At 40.7% G+C, this 24,630-nt stretch overlaps 1 protein-coding gene across 1 annotated transcript in view; it reads right to left on the reverse strand.

Annotated features, from left to right (window-relative positions):
• Positions 1–24,630, reverse strand: part of grik4 (glutamate receptor, ionotropic, kainate 4) — a 303,837-nt gene that overhangs the window by 84,381 nt on the left and 194,826 nt on the right. Inside the window, exons 7-8 of the mRNA XM_067594699.1 lie at positions 9,365–9,530; positions 438–616 (exon numbers count right to left, since the gene is read on the reverse strand). Of these exons, the coding sequence (XP_067450800.1) occupies positions 438–616; positions 9,365–9,530 (345 nt within the window). The remainder of the gene's footprint in view (positions 1–437; positions 617–9,364; positions 9,531–24,630) is intronic.

A 24,630-nucleotide genomic window follows, 5' to 3' on the forward strand; every position in this document is an offset into this window, starting at 1 on the left:
TATTTTGGACTATTCTTTGACTCTAGGCTCGGCTACCCTGTTTAAAGTTGTGCCCACTGCCAAAAGTGCATAAATTCATGTCATCCCACTTGTGATTCAAGACGGAAAATGGTTTATGGTAGTGAAATATACATTTCCCTTTTTGTATGTTCTGTACACTATTCTTTATGCCATGTGGGGAATGCAGCCTATATCTCTACACGTCACTACCTCCACTTCAACTACTTCTTCCAGTAAAAAAATGTTCTCTACATATATATTAACTTTTAGCCTTGAACACTTCTTGCTGCATTTTTCAGGCTTTTTTGGGATGTATGAGAACTCTATAAATGTGGATCTTGGGAATTTTTTTATCAGTATAAAACTGTGGGTGTAAAAAAAAAAGATAAGTTATCAGCGCATAAATAATAGGTATTTATCATGAGAACCATACTAACCCGTTCCAAAATCATATGGGACATGGTGGCGTTGGCATCGACTATAATTGTTGCTGTCTTGTCATCTCGTATCTCTTTCAGGAGCGGGGTTGGGTCCTGGCTGTCATCAAGCATGCGCACTGACAGAGTCTCCTTGGAGATGAGGAACTGCCTGAGGAGCTGCTCCAGGTTCAGTAGGCCTGCCGGTAAGACACACGCATACGCACGCACACACACACACAAAAACAACATAAGAAGGTTAGGCTACTTATAATGAAGGGAAGACTGTTAAATAGATAGTAATAGCCTTTTAAAAGTTAAAAAAATACAAAAACCAAAAAGTTAAGGAAAGTCTAGCACATACTTTTAGTGATGGTTGATATTGTAATGCAGTATGAACTTAATAAGCATACTGTTAAAACTCAGCTCAGGCTTGTAACAAGATAGAGAGTCCACACATAACTGGTTCAAATTAAGTTCATTAATTATTATAATTATTAATAATTACTATTAAGGAAGAATAAGATAAGGTGTGGGGATATGGAAGCAGTCAGTGGTGTTAAGCATCTCTGGGTGAGTGGAGGTATGCATGTAGTGTTGTACAAGGTGCCAATAGGGGGTGTAATGTTTCTGAAACTGAGTACTAAACCGTGACGCAAACATCCACAGTCTCAAGACATGGTTTTGTCTTTTCGTGTCACAGTTGCAGCTCTCATTACATTACTATTGTAACAAAACTTAGACAAACCCTGCAAAATGACCAGTTTCGCCATCAGAATTTGATCCACTCGGCCTGATAACATTTGTAAAGTCTAGAAGAGCCACACAATTAAATTATTTTATCCCCAGTCAACTTAGCAGAGGGCTAACCAGAAGTTAGCCGGTTCAGCCGGTGGAAGTCTCTGGTGTGGATTATTGTAATTACTGGTAATACAGTAATAAAAAATTAACAGAGCAAATGGAAGCAGAGCAAATACACTTTCAATCAGAGGGAATTAGAAATAAAGGCCTCTCTCTAATAAAGGCCTGGTACCCTCTGCTGTTAAGGTAAATAAAGGCCCCAGCCACTATTAGAATAATTTTCATGGTCACGGTAATTTTGTTTACTTAGTTAATATGTAGACTGGTCTTAAGAGAAGTGTTTTTTTATTTATTTTTGTTTACTTAGTTAATATGTAGATTGGCCAACAGCAATTATTTCTTTCTTTCTTTAGTGTTCTTGATCTTCCACATTTTTTCTTATTCAACCCCCCAAAAAAGAGGTGTGAACTGAACCATAGCTCGAAAATCGAGGTCTTAACTGAACTGTGGATTCGGAGAATCGTTAGACAGAGTGGGGCCTGGGAGAGCAGGCCTTTTGTCCCCTTTAGCCACTCCCACCTCTCAGGTGCAGCCAGTTACTTTGACGACCCACCTGGGCTCCTGCCAGAGGGAAACAGCAGAGCAGCACAGGACGCCAGGAGGGCGGACCGTCACAGTACACTATCCTCAAATACAAACAAATGTGCCTTTTGTTTGTTTTCTATTTGACAACTATGAATCCATAAAAACTTTTTCATGCAGAACAAGAGGACTGATTATCTTTAATTGCAATTATTGTACAGCCGTCAAACACAAAGGGATGTTTCGGCAACTTCTCTTGTACTCTATCCCATGGTAATAGACCGTTTGACTCCAGTGAGGTAAGAGGGATTTGCCCTAATTAAAGCATAGCCGACTTAATCAAACTGCTCCCTGCAGCATTTTACAGACACTTTGCATCCATATATTAGCAGACCCTGAGAGGTTATTGGGCTAATTTTCCATATAGGAGCTTAAAATGAGATGTGTTAATGCAAGAAAAATATTACCTGAATGAATTTGAGAGTACAGAACAGTAAACCACCACTTGTTAGTGTGACAGTTACATTGGCCCCACCTTGACAATTTGGCAGATCTCACAACACTCATAACATTTCTTGATATTGGCAAGGAGAGTCATACGAGAAGGACGTAACTTTGTAGAGAAGGACTTGCATTAGCTGATCCTCCACCTGCTATTTCCATTATGAAGTAATAATAAAATTACACTCTAGACTGTGGCTTCAAGAGATATTATGTGATTTTTGCCACGGCAACAGCAGAGCAGCTCATCTCTCACATGGAGACCATTTTGGTGAAGCAATTTCAAGTTATCAAGCTGACTCCTTTAGCTTTTCCACAGCACATTACCGCGAGCTACAGTACTTTCCCTGTAACCAGCATCATGTCTAATAGCTTCTGTAATTATATCTGTGTCTGCCTGTCTGCATGGCAGTATATCACTGTGAGTATTTGTCTTCCTGTACCTGGCTACCTGTGTCTGCGCACTCACGAGACATCACCCCTGACTGCTGCTTGCTTGCCTGCCTGTGTCTCCAACCTGTCAGATCAGCTTCGTCTGTAGTGAAACGCAGAATAACTTTGATGAGCTTGAAATAGCTTCAGCTAAACCGCCCTCCTTGTCTGCATCCAGTCTCCGCAGCTTCTCCCAGGCATCAAATACAATTTCACATCCAGTTCATGACATGAGATGGTGAACTGCGCTGGATGTGCCTGGCGAAACAGCACATACTGTACATACACACACAAATAGTGACACACAGAATAAAAGTGCATATTCTCTTTAGTCTTCTGAGTGCACAGGATTCAAAGGGGAGTTCACAGCAGCCATGTTCCATCACTGTTTGCTCTGGTGAACCAGTTTCAATCAAATGAAAAACATGCAGCTGAATGAAAAATGTACTCTTTTTCAGTTAGATTTATATTGGTCCATGTACAGAAAGAACAAGTTATGTGTGTGTGTGTGTGTGTGTGTGTGTGTGTGTGTGTGCATGTATGTGTGTGTGTGTGTTGTCCTGTAAAGTACAACTCTTTTCTTTTCCACAGAATTTAAGGCAGCCTGTGAGTGCACTCATACTCCGAGAGTGACAACATTTTTGAAAAAGGGTTTTGGCCAGTGTTGTTTGATGGCTAATGGATGAGGCTGGAAACAATGTGCATTTTTCCTTTGTCTAGAAATCACAGGAAAAGACCCCAACCAACATTGTGTTTGTCTGTCTCTCAATACTCTATATCTTCCTCTGTCTTCCCCATTTGTTTCTACTGAAGGAGTATGTCTATAAAAATGGGTTATGGATACATACTGTGATTTAATCTCTAAAAAAAGCTATAATTTCCTAAAACATCACTGTAGTTTTTAGCAAACATAATTAAAACTGGAGTACACAGTGTATTTGTTGAGGACCAACTTGGTGCACTAGTGAGTGTTTACAGCAGCAGGACAGTGTTATGTGGAATCAACTCAAATTAAACTAAAGTACCCATATTCCTCCTAATGAAGGAACACTGAGTGCAACATCAATATGTTTTTAATATATATTTTTTTAAATAATGGAACGAAGTGACACAGAGAAACAAGCTATTTCAGGCTTTGGTTATGCAGGCTTATACGTAACCAAAGCCTGAAATAAGTCAGTGTTCAGGTTTTGGTCTTTTCATGGGTTTTGTTGACAATAAGAAAAATATAGAATATCACCAGCATTATCCTTAAACACTTAGTTTTATGGTTAAGATTAGAATTAGGTTTAGGTTAAGGTTAGAGTATGGTTTGGGGTTAGTGCCTGGTTTAAAGTCTATACATGCTCATTGGTATGGACCACACATGACTCTGTCTGTCTCAGACATTATGACAACTCATCATTTAGAATTGAGAGGAGAGTAAGACCTAGTTATATGACTTTGCCACCATTGAGGCCATTACTTTAAAATGCTGTAGACATGATCATGTGTCAAAACATTCAAAGTATGTCTGAGCATATTCCCCTTCCCATTAACCCAAATAACTATAAAAGTGTGGAACCATTCATAGTGACTGTAATCCACCTGTCACACTGTAGTGGTGCTGATCTGATGTGCTCCTGCTGATCATTCTTGTTCTCTTTGCAAACAGCATTCAAATTCATTCTTCATTCGGCAAATTGGAAACCGCAAATGTCTTATCATCCTGGTTAAGGTTAATTTGTAGGTTGAGTGTGATATGACTCATATAAGTCTCAGCTTGAGTGTGATATTACTTGAGAAAATGGCAAAAAAAAGCAAAGATAGTAGAGTTCTGGTCAATCTGACTTGTTGGAAAAAACCCTCTAGCGAGTGACTCACAGGGGATGCTTCTGTTTGATGTCTATTTGGCTTTTTATTTGGTCTTCATAGGATAGGTAACAATAGGAGAAAATATGGGGGGAGAGAGGGGATGAAATAGTTGCTGGCTTTAAACCCAGAATGTCACAGTAACATAACAAACTACCTGGCAGACAGAAGATGTCTCTTGATGTGTCTTTTGATGCAGGTGAGAAATCTGGCTATATCATTTTGGGGTTTTTTTCTAATTAGACAGAAAGACCAAGTAAAGACTTTACATTTTACTCAAGCAAAGACACAGCTATGCACATAACTCCACCCACTCTCCACATAATCCAAAATCTCATTATAATAAGTCAACTAATTTATCCAAAAAACAGGCAGGGGAGTTTAAAGCCCATTGAATTCCATCTATTCAATGAAGGATTTTAAAACAACAAAGTGCTGTAAGAAGCAAATACTACTACTAGCACCACCAACATCAACTTGACTACTGACATTGCTGCCCTCCACATGGGTTCGTAGTAGCCGCCACATAATAATTATCCAAGTCATAAATACCATCCCCTGCAATTACTCACATCCCATCATTTTTACACCTTTGTATACATTCCTTTTCCTAAGTCACTAGGCCATCACTTCCACCTGACTAACGCTGATTATAGGTTACTGATGGCAATGCCACATAGAGTGTTGGAGAGAGAGTAGGTGAAACTGTTAGAAACTGTGAGTAATTCAGAGCTGTAATTTTTTAGATGACATAGGCATGCTACCATTATCAGAGAAAAGCGCGATTAGTATAAGACATATTGTATAATTGAGCAGATTACAGTGGAAGCCTGATTCAAAAAGTGGTATTAGAAGTGTTGTTTTCTACGGTAGCTGCAATGTAACAATACAGGTAGCTGAAATGGCAAGCCTTGCTCTCCAACTGTGCCTATCAAAGGTGGAAAAAAAATCTCTGCAAGCACTTGAGGCCTGCTGTTTTGCTGAACTGAGAAATCCTGTACCTGCGCTGTGGCTCCAGTTAAATTTCAGAGCATACTGGATGTTCTCCTGTAGCCTACTGACAGCTGCACCAATCACCTCACTAATGAAAGTGCACTGCTGTAGTACAGTGGCTCTGAGTGCCTGGTTTGCTTAGAGTACATGTGTGCAAGCAGATGTGTTGTGTGCATGCATTTTAATGCGTGTCCCTTCTCATTTACCAAAGGCTACAACCACATGACATGCGGAGCCACCCAGCGGGTCTAAAAATTTAACTACACAGACAGTATTCTGGGCAAGAGTTACAGTGCTGCGGCTGCTACTGCACACACTGCCATCGATAGTGGAGGTTAGCTAGATTAATGTCCGTCCTGGTGTGCACCATGCCTTTGGGCATAGCTCCACCTTCACTCCTGCCTCCTCAGCCATGGCTGGAAAATATTCATGAATTGGCCACGCTCTATTAGGCTGTCACTAGCTTGGGTGATTAATGAGGCCGGCACATGTGGACGAGCCAATGACAGCAGGCTGCCAACCGACCAACTGACTGTGTGAGCTGACAGGGAGGGGTGGGGCTGGTGGAGCTGGAGCCAAAGTTGAAGGGGTTTCAGCTGATGCTATTGCTGAACACAGACCTTTACACACAAACATACACACAAACACACACAAAACCAGGCATGCTGCCATTTGCTGCATTTTCTATTGAATGAATGAGGGTCCCATGAGAAGGTGCAATCAATACCAACACGTCATTTCCTGGACCGTCTCCCTCTTGTTGCCAATGTATAATTCCAGCGTGTTTACTTCCCCTCCTTCCTCATCCCAGTCACTACATTTCACCCTCATGCTTTCCCCTCTCCCCACCTCTCCTCTCATCTCTCATTTCAGGTTCCCCCTTGGTCTCTTCTATCTACCTCTCATCGCCCCTCATTTCATTTCATTTCTTTTCATTTCATTTAATTTCCTATCCAGTTCTCTCTTAGCCCACTGACACAAAATAAGAACCTCCACACTGACCCACACTCCCCCACACACAACCAGAGGGGAGAAGTAAAATAGTGTTAAAAACTAGTTTCTTTTCTCCTAACTCACCAATATTAAAGTCATTGGGTGGCTTAAAGGTTCACTTGTTATCAATTTTCTCGCCAGAGCTGTATTAATCAACTGTGTGGAATAAATGTCACAGCAACAGGATCTGAGCTCTGAATTGGAAGAATGTCTGACAAGTACAGGAGCACCTAGAGGGAATAACAACTAATAATACATGTTTGACCTTTGCAGTTGTGTTGGGTTATGAAGTAGGGTTGGGTTAAACTAAGATAAGGCATATTTTCTCCTTAGTAAGTTTAATTAATTCTTCCAGGCAACACTTTTTCAATTTCTGCATAATCAAATGCCATCGTATGTGTTCAGCAAAATGTACAAAAGATGAAAAATGTATCAAATATTTGCATTAATTTATTGTGACTAACAGTAAACACTTTTGGTTTGATATATGTATGAGACGTGGTGCTTTGAGTGACAAAGCTTGTCTTAAAGGTTATGAATGAAAGGAGACTCCAAAGTAAAGACCAGAAGACAGTCAAAGAGGAAGTTGAAAGGCAGAAGAACTGAGAATTGAGATAGGCGGGGAGGGCGGTTCAGAGTGGCTCGTTGCCATCTCTGGGCCGTCTGACACATGGTTGATGTCTCAAGCCTATTTCCTTTCTTCAAAGCCTTGTGCTGATTAGGAAAAAGGTTAGCTGGTGCCACTCAGGGTCGTGGTGCCTTTGTCTAGGGAGTTGTAATTACTGCTTGCAGGACTACAGAGGGTGGGAACAGGCCATGATTTAATCTTCCTCTCTATTTACGAAAATAACTTCCCTCAAGGAGATTTCCAAGCTTTTTTAAGGTCATTCAGTTTAGTATCTTAAGAATCTAACGAGTGCCTTTGACAAGGAGGCGGTCAGATCACTGGTGGATACGGCTGCAAACTTCACCCACTTTCTCTTTTGTCTTTCTTTAAAGAAATATCTTGATTATCAGCAGGCAGTGTATACAGAGTCTTGTAGTTATCACACTGAGAAATAGGGTTGAAGGCATATTATACATAACACAGAGTAACCTACTATGGGCCAAATCCACAAAGAATGGATTGCACTCGCTATCTGCCCCGTTTTAAGGTCCTATTCGCAAATGATTTTGAGCTAATAATATGCCGGCTCAAACACGCCCATAAAGTTTTTGAGTGCAATTTTCCCCTGTTTTGTGTCTGTTTGAGTGAGCAGAGCGGTTTCCAGTGTTTCAGGCTTTTCTTCACATTTCAGCAAACAGATTGGTCCACAATGAAAACTGCAGAGCAAAGCCTCAAATTGTGTCTCTTTAATTAGCAGAGTTGTGCACACACAGAGCTCTCCATGATCACAAACCAACTTTCATGTATTTTTTTTGCTTATTTTACTCCTCTAGTATTTCGCATCTATAACATAATCTACTGAAATGTCCATCAAAATAGGCTACAGCTATTAATGTGACTTAGGCAGGTCTGAAATGTGTTAATGTCTGAATCTTACAATAATGTTGTTCAGGTGTTACTGAATGTATGCAGGATTTTGCAGAAACATCAGCACTAATGTTCTGTTTGTTGCCCACAGCTGGCTGTGTGTCACAGCTGGCTGCAGCATCACACAGCAGCTGAAACGATAAGTGTGTCTCCAAACTGAGAAAGAGGCTGTGCGCATTTACGCACGCAGCACAGCAGCAGTAGCTTCATTAACACTGGATCAGTCAGGATCTGACGGTATTGATGTTCTGTGATCTGCTACACATCTACACAGATCAGCTGTTACACACTGATTCCACGTTTATATGGTGGAACTGTTTGTAATAAAGCAGCACTTATGGATGAATCCTGAGCTCCATCAGAGCTGTCGGGACATTTTTTATTTTTACGTAGCTGAAAGTCCAAGATAAGCCTACCACCCCATACCCACTTCACCCTCCCTCCCCCATGTCTGACTGAAGATTTAACTCTTGATATCATTGAATATCAATTCAATATCATTCAAGCTTCACAGGCTTGAAGATTTGAAGAGAGAGAGAGAGAGAGTGAGTGAGGAGTGAGTGTGTGCAGTTTACACCAACTCTCTGAAGATGCTAATAACTCCACCCTAACTGCGTGTGGCAATTAGCGCTGGTCTTTGTGAATTAGACTGTTTTTCAACAACGCTTATTTGCATAGAAAGGGGCCAATTTTGTGTCGAATGTATGAGTATTACCTAATTTACATGCATGCAAATAGAACAGGCACACAATGACGCTATTTGCTTGGCAGCACAGTTTGCAGTGCATTTGAACCTTTGTGGGTGCTTTGTGAATTACATGCTATCTTTTTGCCTCATTTGCACATAGGGCCAAATCCTTTTGTGGGTTTGGCCCTATGTCATTACTTTAATTAAAAGATGATGATGACATAGAAAGAGAGCAAGGATTCCTCTGTAAATGTGATTTATTTTGGGATGCTGACGTCAGGCATGCTGCTGTGTGGGGGAGTTCTAGCTGTGGAGTGCAGCAGCTGCTTCAGATGCGAGCGTGTCACAGGGTGAGATGTTGGTAAGCGCTGCATCTGTTGTCAGAACACAGTCAGCATGCGTGTGAGAATCTTATGTGTGCTAATACGTGTTAAAGGATAACACATTAAACAATGATGTTTGCACTCTTCACACTTTGTTGACAGATGTAGGGACTATGGTTTGTGAACATCCTCCTCCCCAGGTGAGTGTGATATGTGTATTTTGTCATAAGAGTGTGAATGCTGTACTCACAGTCGGCCTGTGCACAGATGAGGCAGGCGGTGGTGCTGTTAAAGAAGGTGAGAAGACCGGCCACAGCCAGGCTGATGTCCATGTTGGTTGGCCTCAGGTCTAGAGTGGTGAACCGCGGGAACTGAACCTTCAGAATATCCTCTGGAGCCACCTTGACATAGGGCACCTGCACAGAAATATTCATGTCAAACTATCTTAATCAAACTATTTTAATCGTTTGCAGTTGAGTAGTTGGGTGGTGACATTTCACATTAACGTTTATGTTTAAAAATGCAGCAGGCGTCTGCAGACAGGACACCCATAAAAGAGATAAAAACGAGAGAATGTGTGTGTGTGAACTGCAGAGTAAAAATAGTACGTGCCAGCAGACAGGTAGAAGAAAGAATAGCTCTGAGGAAACCGGTTTAATCTGTTATGATAAATTGCAAGCAAGGATAACCCAGGGGTCTGCGGTGATGTGCATATTCAGAATACACATTTTTTTGAGTAATGGAGGCACTGAAGCTCATATAAAGTACAAGTATGGTTCTGAAAACTTATTTTTGTTCCACCCACGCTAATGAGCCCTTGTTAAAGAAATCTTCAGTATAACACCTCTTCAACCCGCTGTTACAAAACATTTGTTTACATGAGTCATCGTGGGGTAGCTCAGCTGTTACAACACACATGCACAACGTTATCATGATGTATCAAACATCTGGATATGAATTATGTGATGATATTTTTGGACATGAGTCTCGGTGCTTTTAGAAGATATCTATGCACGGACACTGTTCATTATATCATCAGCATAATCATATACAGTATAGTTCATACATAAAAGTAACATGTGCATCTTTTAATATTTTTAGGGATTAGACGAAAATATGTACTGAGGTGCATGTGTCTTTCTAGTAGTCAGAGCAAAGATCAGACACAATGAGTAAGTAAAAGAAAGCCAGCCAAGCCTTCAGAAGGAATCAATAAATACACAATTCTTTCATCTCAACCCTATTGTGAGGCATACGCATGTTTCCACAGCATTGATTCACTGTAGCTATATAAAAACTGTATTCCTTAGCGGCCCCTAATTAATTTATCATACCACCCCCACTGTACTAACAGGTATGTTCGACACCCCCGCTGACAGAAGGGAGATTAAGTACACTGCAGCTAACATTGCAGCCTTCAATGTTGCCTGAGCGCAGCAACAGATTCAACCTGGAGCTACCTATGAATCTGCTGAACTTCAGGAAAATCATAGATTACATTCCACCCCAATTCAAACACCACTCCCATCTATTTCCCTCAAATGAAATCCATCTCTGCTTCAGTTCTCTGTGTGATGTGAAGGGATACATACTGCCAGAGCTTACAGTGAGGCTTGGGAGGAAAAAGACGGGAGAGTCAGAGTGTGAATGAGTGTGGCAGGTGTTGGGTCGGTCAGCTGGCAAGGCATTGCGGTTGAGCGTAGTGGGGCTTGAAGGGGATGCAGGAGGACGTGCTGGGTCCGAGTCGAGGAACAGGGAAGGGAGCCTCTTCATCATGGCAGATTGCCTGTCTGTGCGGTTCCCAGCGCCCATACATTGCTTTCCCTCTGGTCCCCATATCCCCTCGATTGGTTTTCCATCCCTGCCCATCAGGGTGTAATGGAGTCCCTGGTGTCTGGATGGATGGAGGTGCGGCCACTACTGACAGCCCCTGCTGGAACACTGTTCTGCTCATTCCTCTCAAGGAGCCCTAAAACCTGGGTAATAGCTGTACACCACACTGGGGAAATGTGCCCCTCTTCAGGTGTGTCCTTGATCCTCCCTGTTGTATTTGCACAATTTCTCACTACCCTTTTCTCATTTCTGTCCCTTTCTCTCCTGTTTCTCTGTGTATCCCAGATTGTTTACTCTTTTTTTTCCACTTGTCCCCTTTTCCCATCTGTTCTTTCCTTCCTTTTCAGCATCGCGGACTGGTGCCACCCGACCCCTTTCACTTAGAAACCTGACACGCTTCGATAGGCTGTATCTGAGGCAGCCAGGAGGGGGGGGGGGAGGGAGGGGGTCATATTCACATTCACACACAAAAATACACACACTTTGTCCATTTCCATTCTGTTGGCCCATTGGACCCTATTGCTAGAAAGGATGGCATCACAGGGGAATTACTTGGCTCTGAGTCTTGATTCATCATCATATTATGCTGTATGAAGCCTTGATTCACACTGAAAATATCTAACTAGTTTATTCTGCTCATTTTCATATGTTATGTTTACTGGAAAAAAAACATTAACATGCATTTTTTTGGTGAAAATGCACTTGATCTGCAATATTTTTCTATGCAATTTAAACATATCATACTGCATTAAGCATTCACAAGGAACATGACAAAAAGTAGCTTACAGCAAGGCTTGGCAAAACAGGATCTCATCTATACATTGTGCCTCAACACATTTTCCCTTGGTTAGAGCAATATGATTAATTGGTTGTTAAACAGTGGCAGTCACTATCCGCCTCATGTGGTGGAGCGACAAAGTGTTTTGAATCAAAACTCGAGTTAAAACAGGGGTACTCCAAGCAAAGAAAATCAATCTCCACATTACTAACAGCAAGTTGTCAGCCACATCAAAGTCACTTGCCAGACTTCTTATCTGCAACCAACAGCTAGTATCAGTCACTCTGCTGGTCGATTAATCCCAAAAATAAAAACAGAGAAAAAATCTTTCCTCCTTCAAAGACCCTATGAACCGAACAGCTGCAGCTAGCAGCTTCAGTTTAGCGCTGCAGGAAACTCACAAGTTTGCCATGCCAGCAATGCTGGCTACTAATCCAAAGTGAGTCAATTTAGCACATTTTACCACAAATTCTGACTTGTTGATTTACTGTCATGAACAATGCCACTTTTGTTTAGGTTTGTGGTAATTATTACAGCTGCACTAATCATTATTTTATAGTAACAATGGATGAAATTATTATTTGTTATGTGAAAGGAGTCATTCATAGCAACAAACAAACAGCCTGTGATTCATCCTTAGGTGTTAATAGTTCACCTTCAGCACCCTCATCAACACCATTTCCAGAAGCAGCAGCCAGCTCTATTCCAGCAAAACACCTCTGATAAACCCAGTACTACCAGCACCAAATGGGAGACAAAGTTAGTGACTAGCTGGTGAACATACAGGAGCACTTAGCAGCTAAAAATTCAGGTGGCCAAAAACAACATCTACTAACACCTTCACTATAACATTATAAGGTGATTTTATGTTGATATTTACAGCTTGAAAAAAATGTTCCCTTAAGGTTCTGCCTGTCTACAGCTTGTTGCTTGCTCACAGTGTATTGCAGGCTTTTTTTTTTTTACTGTCAGCAGTGGGTAAAGCAATCTAACAGAGTAAATGTGTTCCCTTAAAGATTTTGTCTAAAATATTTTGGTTTTATTATGATGATACTCTACATGTGTGTGACTGAGTTGAAAGCTTATAATCAGAGAACACAGTCATCTTTCATGAAGACCACTCTCAACATAATTTCCCTCCACTCTGTGGTTTACAAATATTCTTCTCACAAATTATTATCAATTTACAGGAAATTAGTGAAATTTTTTAGTTTAGCTATTTGGAAAAGGCACAAAAGAATGTTTAGAGGTGATGTGAAGTTGTAGATACTAGTAAACAAGCTGTAACTCAAAATTAGACAGTTACGGAAGTGTCTTTTAAAAGCATCTGCTCAGGGCCATGGCACTACTGGTGTGGGAGTGAAACTAATTACATTTGAAAATTGTGGGGGGGGGGGGGGGGGGGGATCTCAAGCAAACAATAAAGCCCAAGGTAACCGCTCTGCTTTTAATAATCTGGTAGCTTCACTGTAGATAGAACTAAATACCAAGGTGACTGCTGTGGAGAGAGACAGGTGAGTATCAGGGGAACGAAGGGTGGGTGAGGAAAGGGAGAAAGAGTGCAAGTGAAAAGACAGAAAAGAGGAAAATGGAGAGAGGGATAGAGAGAAACTGCAACAGAGGAAGAGAGCAATGAGTGACAGAGAGGCTGAGATAGGGGGAAATGGTGCACAAGACAGGAAGAGAAAAACATACACAGACACACAGTAATATAACGGACATAAACAGAGAGTGAGGGATGGCAAAGAGGTTGCAATCAGCACTCATTAAATGGTTTCACTGAATTCGGTGGTGTGACATTTGATTCTGTTGTCAAAGGCAATCTGTCTCATGTCTTCTCTGTTATTAGTTCATTTCACAAGACATATAGCTTCAGGGGATCCAGTAACAACATCAGCATTTAGCTCAGTTATTGTTTGGTCTCTATGGGCTCCAAATGCATTGCAAGTTGAAGCAGAGTACTGTGACTCTCATTTATTATTTAGAAGATGCCGTAGTTGTTCCCTATTAGAAAAGCAGTCCTGATATTTATTTATATTACAAATTATGTTTTGACAAGTGTTGAGTATCGCACTTCAGCCATTTTTGGATGTAGACTGAAATATGTCTCTGGCACCAAGTATCAAAAACTGTCTAGTGTCCCAAGTTGGCAATGAATACTTAAAGATTCTTAGTCATATTTACTTATCCCTTTGACTAGATATTTTGATTGATTGATTGATTGATTGGGTGTTGAACATGAACACAACATATACTGCCAAAGTTTTGGTTATTTCACTTATAAGGATTTGTGTCTTTCTCCGTCTTATCTGGATTTCTGAAACCAGGATATGGTGTTTACATGGGCAACACATAACCGAGATACTACAAAATTCTGCAAACACACTAAGCTAAGGGTTTTTGAGGGTTGAACTCTTAATAAATAATTCATTCAAGGATGTTATTTTCAAAACTTTGACTTTGATTCTCACCTTGTTTAGACATAAATATTTAATGTTATGTATAGATTTGGAAATAAGTTTTCACATTAAGTTTGCACATTTTAGACCGCTACTTTGTGTTAAAAAAAAAATTAAACATGAGACATGAGAATACTCAGCCTACGTAAAGCCTACTTACAGCCCGACGGCTAAAGATACAACACGGTACCCTGTTTTCTCAGAGTGTGTGTATGAAACAGAAACTGAGTCTGCCCACTCTGGCTTGGATGTGTGGCTGTGTGCTCTTGTCCATATATATGTGTATGTGTGTGTGTGTTTCCTGCAGTGTGACAGAAAGGCTGGCAGGTCTGCAGACAGAGGTTTGACATGCGTTTAATGAGGGGGCTCTCACAGGACACAGGCTTTGCACAAGTAACACATACACACACTTGCACACACTGTGAACAGTGGGGGAAAGAAGGCACTTTTGTTTGGCAGCAAAAATGTCTCAACCCAATTACAATGTGCTTACAATATACTTGCCTTAGTTACACTGAGATTGCACTCTGATCTGCTAAGATTAGCTATTAAAACAAGGAATAAAGTGAACCAGCACATTTTCAAACCTCCGAGCCAGTGGCGATGATGATGATTGTTGGAAACAGCCAGGTTTTTTTGGCATTGCTTTGTATATAGCTTACCAATAACCCATTACCAGTAACCTATGATAGCCCCTATTCAGTGGAAGATTCGAGATAACATTCAAGAACAATGGTTTCACATCTGACCAGGCATTAGCGAGGATACCGTTGCTCTGAGCTGGAGTGAAGGTGAAAGCTAATTTCCCTTCCATCCAGTCCAACAAGCTCTGGGTTGCCTCGGTTGTTGAGCTGACAAGTGACCAAGTCATTCTGCTACCTGTCCGCTGTGAACCCAACAGAAGCCTGCAGGGGAGGGAGTCCGAGTGAGAGGAGGTGAAGAGGAGGTGGATGTGCAGTAGTGCCATATGGAGAACAGAGACATAATGAGCAACTACATCTGTCGGCTTGAACTCAGAGGGGCAGCAGAACAAAACTCTGTTTAATAAAGTATCACAGCACTTTTTTGGATCTTGGAACGTGTCAGGCACAGCTGTAAGAACGTTAGAATTAGTGCTGTTCATCGGTGATCTTTGAAGGGACTCATTTACATTACACATGTTACATTACATGTTGACTTGGCTATCAATTAGCATACAACACATGCTTGGCAGAAAGACTGAGCCGTCCTTGAAACACTTAGCGCTGCAGCCAAATGGACAGCAGCCACTCAGTCTCAGTGAGCTGAATACAAGGTTAGCTGAAGCCAGACGGAGAATAGTTAGTTTACCTTCAAAAACTGGACATACTGTAGCTAATCAGTTTGGAGATCATCTGTTGTAGGAAGTACGGGTATGAAGCCTGGCTGGAAATAGCCTATTGCAAGCGAGTGAATTATGTTGGCTATTGGGTATTAGAGAACAGATGCTGTTGGAGACATTGTCAATCAGTCAGCATGTGTGATGCCAAGGCTGGGACGCTAGAGTGGCTTTGGCAAGGATGGTGTTGCGGGGTAGCAGAAGATGGAGGAGTGCAGGTGGTATTTTATTATATCTACCTGATCCCCTTTCACCCCGAAAGGTTTATGGGGGATTTGGGAGACCAGCTGTTGGCATTCAGAAAAGGCAAAATAAAAATCTCGTGGGAGAGAAAGGAGGGAGATCAGACACCAGCGATAGTAGGGGTTGAGTATCCCCTCCGCCCTACCAACAATCTCCATCCCCGACCGCCAGCTCATCCCAGCCTCAGCCTATGCAGCAAGATCTCTATTTGTTGTAGTAATAAGCCTGCATCAGGTCCCTGCGGTCAGAGCAGAAGCAGGCCAGTGATAAAGATGAAGTGGGCTGTGGATCCCATGGTGCCTTTTAGGAGAGTGGAACACTGACCACGAGATCTCTATCTCATTGATCAGCCAGTTCAGAGAGAAAAAAAGTTCCTTTCCTCCAGAGAGACCCGTTCTTCACTCCACTGCCCTATTTCAGAGCACATGTCTTTGTAAAAAAAAAAAAAAAAAAAAAGAATGAAGTATTTTTAAACTCCCCTGTTTGGCTACCAGCTGTGTTGGTATTATTGTGAGCGCTGGGGATAAGAAAAACAAACAAAAACAAAACCAACGACAAAAAAAAGCACTAATTTGATTTGGTGCAGCCTCCTGCCTCATACCTGATTAATTGATGCAACGTTTACAACTAAATATGGTCTTATATGCCCATTGTAAGTCTACCTGTGTTTATCAAGCATGAAAAAAAAAACATGTTTGTATCGTTGCATCCAAAATTTTCTATAGGGAGCTTTGATTGGAAAAGTGTTGTTTTTTTAATCTAACAATGGGCTCGATCCAGCTCTGGAAATCTAGCCAAATGTTCGACTTAAATTACCCAAACAAAGCACAGCTCAACTTTACACAATAAAATTGGGAAACCGTTGCCCAACAAACCTTGTAGAACGTGGCCTTAGAGTAGAACACAAACATGTTGATGGAGGGACAAAAGACACAAATGTTCTTGCTGAGTTTCAGTTTGCAGAGTGAAAACAGCAGTGCATTAATTTGGTGAGCAACTGGCGGAGAGCTAAGCAATACCAGCTGGGTTGATTATTGTCTCCTTCCAAACAAGACAAAAACTCTGCTACTTGACACAACTGACTACGACAAAACAAAAGCAACATTTTAATAAGGAGTAGAGTCCCTTTTCATACCCTCGATGACAACAATCAGCTAAATTGAAATCTATTTTGCCTGCAGCTCACCTGGGAGTCGCTCCGTTTTCCTCGCTTTCATCTCAGTGATCAAATCAAGAGACCGTTTCATGATGACAAGATAGTGGATTTGGATATGCACATGGCGGTTCTGCCGGTGCGGCCTTGACAAGACAGATCAATGGTGTTGTGAGAAAAGGGTCAGCAGAGGTGCCGCCGACAGCTGTGCTCCTCTAATTATGATTAGGAAGAGACAGGAGGAGCACCTGCATTTTGTTTGCAAGCAGAGTGAAGGGAGAAATCATGTACAGAGTGACACCCAGTTTAACACCCACATTCTTTTAATGTACTTACAGATTTGTGCAACTGTATGCACATGCACACACAAACCTTTTAGAATTGGCCATAATGTATTATTCATCATTTGAATACATTGCTTACTCATTATCAAACACTTTCTGACATTTTCTGCTTAATGCTGTGCTTACTGCAACTTGTGAAGCTATACACATAAAACAAGGCACTATGATATTCAATATAAGTATACTATACAATGTACATACTTTTGTATTATTTATTGTTAAAGACCAGATAATGTTTTGGAATAAATGTTGCCATTAAATGTATGACAGTCCTTATAAGGTAGGGAAGTTGAGTGTTAGCTTCTATACATTGTTACATCATTTACACAAACAACAATCATATGAACTTTATTCAAAATAATCAGATTTACACAAACAGAAAAGAATGACACAGCAATGGCACAGCAGTGTCCTCATGAAATAAGTGGTGCTAGAAGCTTGGAGACATAGTGAGGACTTGAAGAGCTATTGGTTAACCACAGCTGGCAAGCTAACTGCTAACATACTAGCCAGCCAGTAACATGCTGGCATTAGTCCCTTACAATAGCTTTCCAAGCTAGGTGTCTTGCTATTTTCGGTCACTATGCTACATAGCTTGGTGGCTGACAGGATATAAGTTCACACAGTTTATTCAAAAGATGTGTCTGTACCAGCTTGTCTCAAACTGTTTGCAAACCATTCTACTTTTGTGGAGCCGTTTATAATATACTGTACATCCACTCTTATATAAAAGCGGCTGGTGTAACAAAGCTAATAAGCTACCTCTGTTTTTTAATCCTTATTTCAATCTTTACCAAAGTGAACTCGACACGAAAGATTAACACGGATTTACTTGTTTCCTCTGTGAGGCAATTCACTGAAATTAATTGATTTTACCTTTTGCCTTCATATTTCACAGCAAAGAACTGTAGCTAAGCAAAATTCAACCACCGGAATACACAGAATCCAGCTCAAACATAAGCAGTGACGGTGAGGCTAACATGATCCTGTGTTGAAAACCTGCAATCAGTTCAAACATTAGCCACTAGGCTGGTTATAGTAATGACCAATGAAAAGCGCAAGTTGTGTACACAATGTAAGAACAAACAAAAGCACCGGCTATTCTAGTTCATGCACAACATCTATTAAAAAAAAAAGTTCTGTCTTGGGAAATCAAGACAGAACTATGGATGGAAAATCAAAAAAGACACCTTTTCCTGTCCTGCACTCTCCATGTGAGCCCCCTCAGCAGCAACTGTCATGGAGACACATCAATTTGCCTACCCAAGCATCCTCATCACCATAACATGGCGCTCTGTAAGTTTAATTCTCTGATGGTGCTCTGGTATAATCTAATCATCTATTGCACTGACACCATAGCCATGGAGAACTTTAAAATGACATTAAGGGGAACAGCCACAGACTATCTACTGACCTGTCTGTTTGAGGCAAACAGAAAAGCTCTTTAGAAGTCCAAAAAGGGAAATAAATGCGTGAGGGATGATGCAGCTCCACTTCTGAGACTCTGTCAGCTGAGCACCTGCCATTAAATGTTTCACTTTCACTCCCGAGTCTGAGATTTAATTCCTAAGGCTTTCTAACACAAAAAACTAAAATAGCAATTGAATCTTAACAGAGGCAGTCTTTGTAGGATTTCACATATTCCATTTGTGATGTACTTTTTAAAAAACCCTGGGGGACAAGTTTGATAGTCTCTTTCTTTATATGCTAACAAATCCAAATGGTTATAATTAATTTCAAGTCTAAAAAACAATAGTAGAAAACAAATGGATGAAAAATTGAGTGTTGGAACGTGAATTGCATTCAGCTGTGGGCTAGCATGTCATTCTGTAAAGCATATACTAATGAAATGTTAATTTGCATCACATTTCGCTGTATTTTGTCTTTTCTGAGTCAAGGATCTGAACGAATACTAAGCAGTTAGTGTCTAATAAATGCAGAAATCCTATTGAGATTCAACAGGCACCTTACTGCTTCTACACCACAATGAATAAGCAAGCTACAGCTTAGGTTTTCCAATTCATACAACATACATCACAGTAATGTGGCTCCTCCTACAGCTGGTCATAATGCACAGAGAGAAAAAATGCAGATCAGCTCTGATTAATCAGATCTGATTACTGGTTGGGGCCAATAATGTATCACTTGCTGCCAAAACAATGTTGTCTTTGGCTGGAGAATGTTTGACTTTACATATAGTGGTTTTAAAGCCCAATTACAGTGGAGAGCTGAACCATAAGCTGACCCCTCGAGCAGAACAAGACCGACACAGCAGAACTAATACCACTCTGCACTCAGACATAGAGATTCAGCGTGAGACTGATGGAGGGTGATTAGGGAGAGGCAGAAAGAAAGAGAGAGAGAGAGAGGAAGTGGGCTTCTGAATACTATTTTTCCCCTCTTTCTATTAGTTTTCTTAAGAATGGCAGATCTTGACCTGGTAGTCATTTATAGATGGTGTCTTATATGGAGTTAGGTAGGAAGGAAATGGCCAGAAAGAGACAGGTGGTGAAGGTGAAATGAGAAAAGAGGGAACAAGAGGAGAAGCAGGAGAAAAAAGAACGAAAGAGGTGAGAATAAGGACAAGAGAGTGAGGAGAGCAGAGACTTATGTGAGGGCAGTAATAATGATTAGAGAGGGGACAGAGGCAGCAAGGTGAAAACTGGTTAAAACTATGGTATGGTGAAAGTAAAGAAGGAAAATAAATGATAAATGGAGCAATGAATGAGAATAGCATAGTGTAAATCAAAGCAGCAAAGGACAGAGGTGCTTGCAATATTGACAGGAGAATGAAGGTCATTCGCTGAATCTGCACCGAGATTGTCCTCAGTTGGTTTATGAAATAAAAATGGAAAAATGGAAATAAAAAAAGGAGATAAAAATGGGTTGGGCAGCATTTCAACATGGAGAATAAGAACATTCAGGCAGCACTCTCATCTCACTGGTGCCAACACTAACCCATCGAGACCCAAATAACCAAATATAATCACCACAACACACAACAAAATGTTATTTGCAGTAGCGACATATTGTACCAATGCAACAAACTGGAAAAGTTAAGTGTCTGCAAAGTGTCACATTCAAATACTGTATAATATTTATTAATGACAACAATTAACACGTACACTTTGATAATGTCATCACAAGACAAAGACATGTTTATGTAATGTCATTAATCTGTACACCACCACCTGTTATCAAGTGTACACGTTCCACACTTAGTAAACTGAAAACCAGCTGATGAAGACCACGAGCTGCGATTTAAAGCAATAGAAAAAGCTGGTAAGTCCGGATGCCCGGGAGGGGCCATGGAGAAAAAAATAACTAATTTGTGCTCTCGATTTAACAGAATTCACCCTCATGCCATCCTGCTTATCCCCTACTCACTGTGGATTGCTTGGATTTAATAAGGTTTTATTTTGATCTTGGACTAAGATATGATATGTGGATATACTTCAGGTTTTGACTTGTAAGCACAACACCGTGTTATCTCTGAGATCCCTTATAATAACGTTTATAAAATGTATTCTATGGGATAACTGACTTTTTCGCCTTAAGCACTTTCATCCAGTTAATAAAAACTCAGTTTCAGGGCACCTAATGGATATAGGTGGATTCACAACAGTACAAAGAACATGGCCTTTTTGTCAGAAAGGAGGACGTTCGGCTAATCCTGCCTGCCTTGGATCTAGCTTGGATCAATAACTGACAGGGGAAATGTCTTCTTCGTCGCTTTCTTCAAACGTCCTGCTGAATACATTTGGTGCCCTCTACAAGAAGGAAACAGGAAAAATAGTTAAATTGAGAGCACTAATTATTAAATTGAGAGCACAAATTATTATTTTTTCTCCGTGGCCCCTCCCAGGCTCTGTAGGTAAGTGGATTGAGTTAAGATTTATTCCCTGAGGTTTCTTAAATGTCACATATTATGCAAAATGCACTTTTTCATGTTTTAACATAAATATGTGTCCCCAGTGTGTCTAGAGACCCCCAAACTATGAGAATATATAATACCATCCTCTCTCTTTTGCCTGCTCCGTCTTTCATTAAATGTGTGTGCAAAAACAGTTTAAATTTGGCTCCCTTTATGACACGATAAAGAGATCTGTTGAACATAGACCTCCCCCTCCAGTCCATCTCCAGCCCTTCAGCAGGCTGATGGTCCCCACCCACTGAAAACTTAGTGAGTCAAATTTTGAAATGAATAAAAGTTCTGTTGTTTCCTACAAGAACCAACACAACAGTCTTTATGTCCTCCCATCATCTGAGGAAGTGAAGTGACTTGTTGAATTCACTATATTTTTGATGGAAATGTCCCCACAACGACTGGAAAACTGTTATATATGTGTGTGATGGATCGATACCAGCTGTCCGTCATCTGACCTCAAACTTGGAAGCTCCATGTTTTATGATCTTTTACTGTTTGTTTAGCAGGTTAGCCTGTTGAACTTGGTTCATGGCTAATATGGCTAGCGATGTTGGACTAAATGTTGTAATATTGAGGGACATTCAAGAGAAACTGTGTGAATGTTAAGCGTCATTTGAAGCCAACTAAATAACAAGAGTAGTAGGTTGGATGGTGGTAACTCATTTTTCATGTTGCTTTTTGTGGAACTTTGAACTGCAGCGCTAGCTCAGCTAGCTTTGTTGTCACACGTTAAATTGTTCTGCTTTGTTGTCCTCGCCAGTATGTGTGTGTTGCCGCTGTAATGTACTTGATAGACATGCCATGAAGGTAATGATACACACGTGAAAAAGAAATGGTAAAACTGCAGGAATTCCTTTGCTTTGCAACATTGTGTAACTTTGATTAGCACCCAGCAGCTAACTTGCACAGACCATAAAGCTGCAGTGGCCTGCTGCTGGCTAATACGTCCAGTCTGATCCACAGATACACTTAGTGTTACTGTAATACTAGTATCAGTGGCGCTACTGCAGCTCCGTTGTGGTTCCAGTATGAATATGAATACTATCAACAGCTCTCAGTCTCTCCTGTTGCGGTCATATAATCTTGCATTGTATGACGGCCGGAAACCAGTTCCGGAGAGGGGCGTAGGGAGCAGCAGCTCATTTGCATAGCCACAGAAACAGCCCATCGAGAACAGGACTGAAACAGAGGCATGCTAGAATATATAATCTCAGTGGTATTTTCGGCAAAAAACTTCAAAGACATGTTTTGGGGACTCCAGAGACCTATATTAACTAGCTGAAAAGGAGTATAATATGTCACCTTTAAGCATTACACAGGTTGAGACAGAAACTATGTCGTCCTGTTCATCCAGCTGTTTGTTTCATGCACACAACACCAGGCAGTGTTAAAGGATAATTCTGGTTATTTTAGACACACTTGCTTTATCTCTAATTGTTGGAGATTTCAGCGCCTCCAGCTAAGTAAGGAGACTCTAGAGCTGATAAAACTTTAAACACAACCATTGCTATGATTAAAAGAAAAAAAAAAAAAACTATATTATGCAATGATGTGCAACGGTGCATGAAATTTGTAACTAATGAAAATATCAACTAATCTAAAATCAAAGGATTTATCTGATGACAGTCATTTATACAGTTTAATTATATTCCTCAGAATATACAGATGCAGTGTCTTGTTTCACTGCGGCAGTTTATATTAGCATGAAAACTACACATTAATGCCTCAGCATTATTTAATTCTTGCTAGCTTGACACTGGGACAAATTAGTTCACTTAATCTAACCAGGCAGGGACATTTTATGTTATGCAAATTGTATTCACAATAAGAAGTATGGATGGTCATAACCATAAACCTCCTACCTTTTGTGCGCATTCCTTTGACTAGGTATTACAGAGCAGGATGATATTGGTGTCCACATGTGTGAGAGCAAAGCTGAGCAGGAGCTGGCTGCACAAGAACAGGAGATTTGGTGTACTGGCTTAGCTATGACCAACTGTGGTGCAGTGTCTGGCAGGGAGACGGTCTAAAGTGAGCATAGCTACTGTGTAAATGGTCTCTGGCCAGAGAGGATTTGTTGGGTTGGCTAGCTGGTTTATCAAGTCACAAAAAGCAATTCCACACCATGTGTAGTGCTGAGCTACTGGAACACTCGTCCATTTAAATCAGTTTGGACAGCTTTGCACACACTGTACACAAACTGTGTGGACACACAGCAGGATGAGTATCTGGACATGTGAATAGACGAAATGAATGAACACACACTTAGATATTTATGGCAAATAATCGGCTTCTTACGAACGCTCCACAATAATGACTCAAGTGAAGCACTGAATCTGCAAAATATTCCTCTCTTAAAGCATGGAGAGCAGTATTCAAATCTGTTCAACATCCATTCACAAGCAATCAACTGTGACTAAGCTTTGTCTGATGGTCCTGTTCAAATATGACTTCTGTCTGGCCATGTGGAGGAATCCTACAGTTAATTTCCCTACTAATAAAACACTCTCAAGATTTGACTCCAAACTATCTTGGAATGAAACTCAGATTTAGAAAGGAAAGGAACAGATGAATTTTCACTAATATTGAATGAGTTCTTCATCATTACCTCAACAGTAGCACTCACGATGCAGCAAACACTGTATCACAAAAGACTTTGAAGAAAGAGGCTGAAAATAAGAGGGAGAGTGACTGCGACACAAGGGAAAGACAGAACATTGAAAGCAAAAATCACCTTCCACTTGAACATCTGCAGATAAATTTTTAGATTATTTATAGAACTTTCTAGGTAGTTATGTACAAAAGTGACTCAGAATGGTGTTTGTGGGTTTCTGTCTGTATGCGTCTATGTGTGTATAAAAGCAAAAATCTCTCATTATTGCTTATCTCCAGGGCTTGAGCTATACCAGTGACCCCCAACCTCAATCTAACATGCTCTTGTTTGCCCGGTGGACCTAAGGTTCACCTCTAAATCCAACCTGAGCACCACTCCACCGAAATGCAGTAGTGTAATCTCACTATACTCCTGCAACCAGATGGCTCTGTAAGCCCCAAGCAACCCCTGGACATCAGACTTGACATTAATATTCATGACCACTTCTGACACATGTTTGAATCACAGAGGAATATGTTTCCCCACTTTAGCAGACACACGGATATTGCACATTTCATCCTTTATGGTAGAGGAGAGGAAGTTAGGGGATAAAACATGGAGTATGAGCATTTAAACTGAGCTGAGGGAGGCTAAGAGCAGTGAGATAAAAAAAATTAATTCAGATGGAATATTTGGCACACATGAAAATTTAATCTCTGACATTTACTCAATTTAGTTTGGAAGCTTCCTGTGGCTAATGGCAAAATGACCTTAGTCCAAGGCTTTGTATGAAAAAAAAAACAGTACAAGGTTGAGATTGTAAATGGA

This window comes from Thunnus thynnus, chromosome 7 (genome assembly GCF_963924715.1).
Source record: "Thunnus thynnus chromosome 7, fThuThy2.1, whole genome shotgun sequence".
Classification (NCBI taxonomy): Eukaryota; Metazoa; Chordata; class Actinopteri; order Scombriformes; family Scombridae; genus Thunnus; species Thunnus thynnus.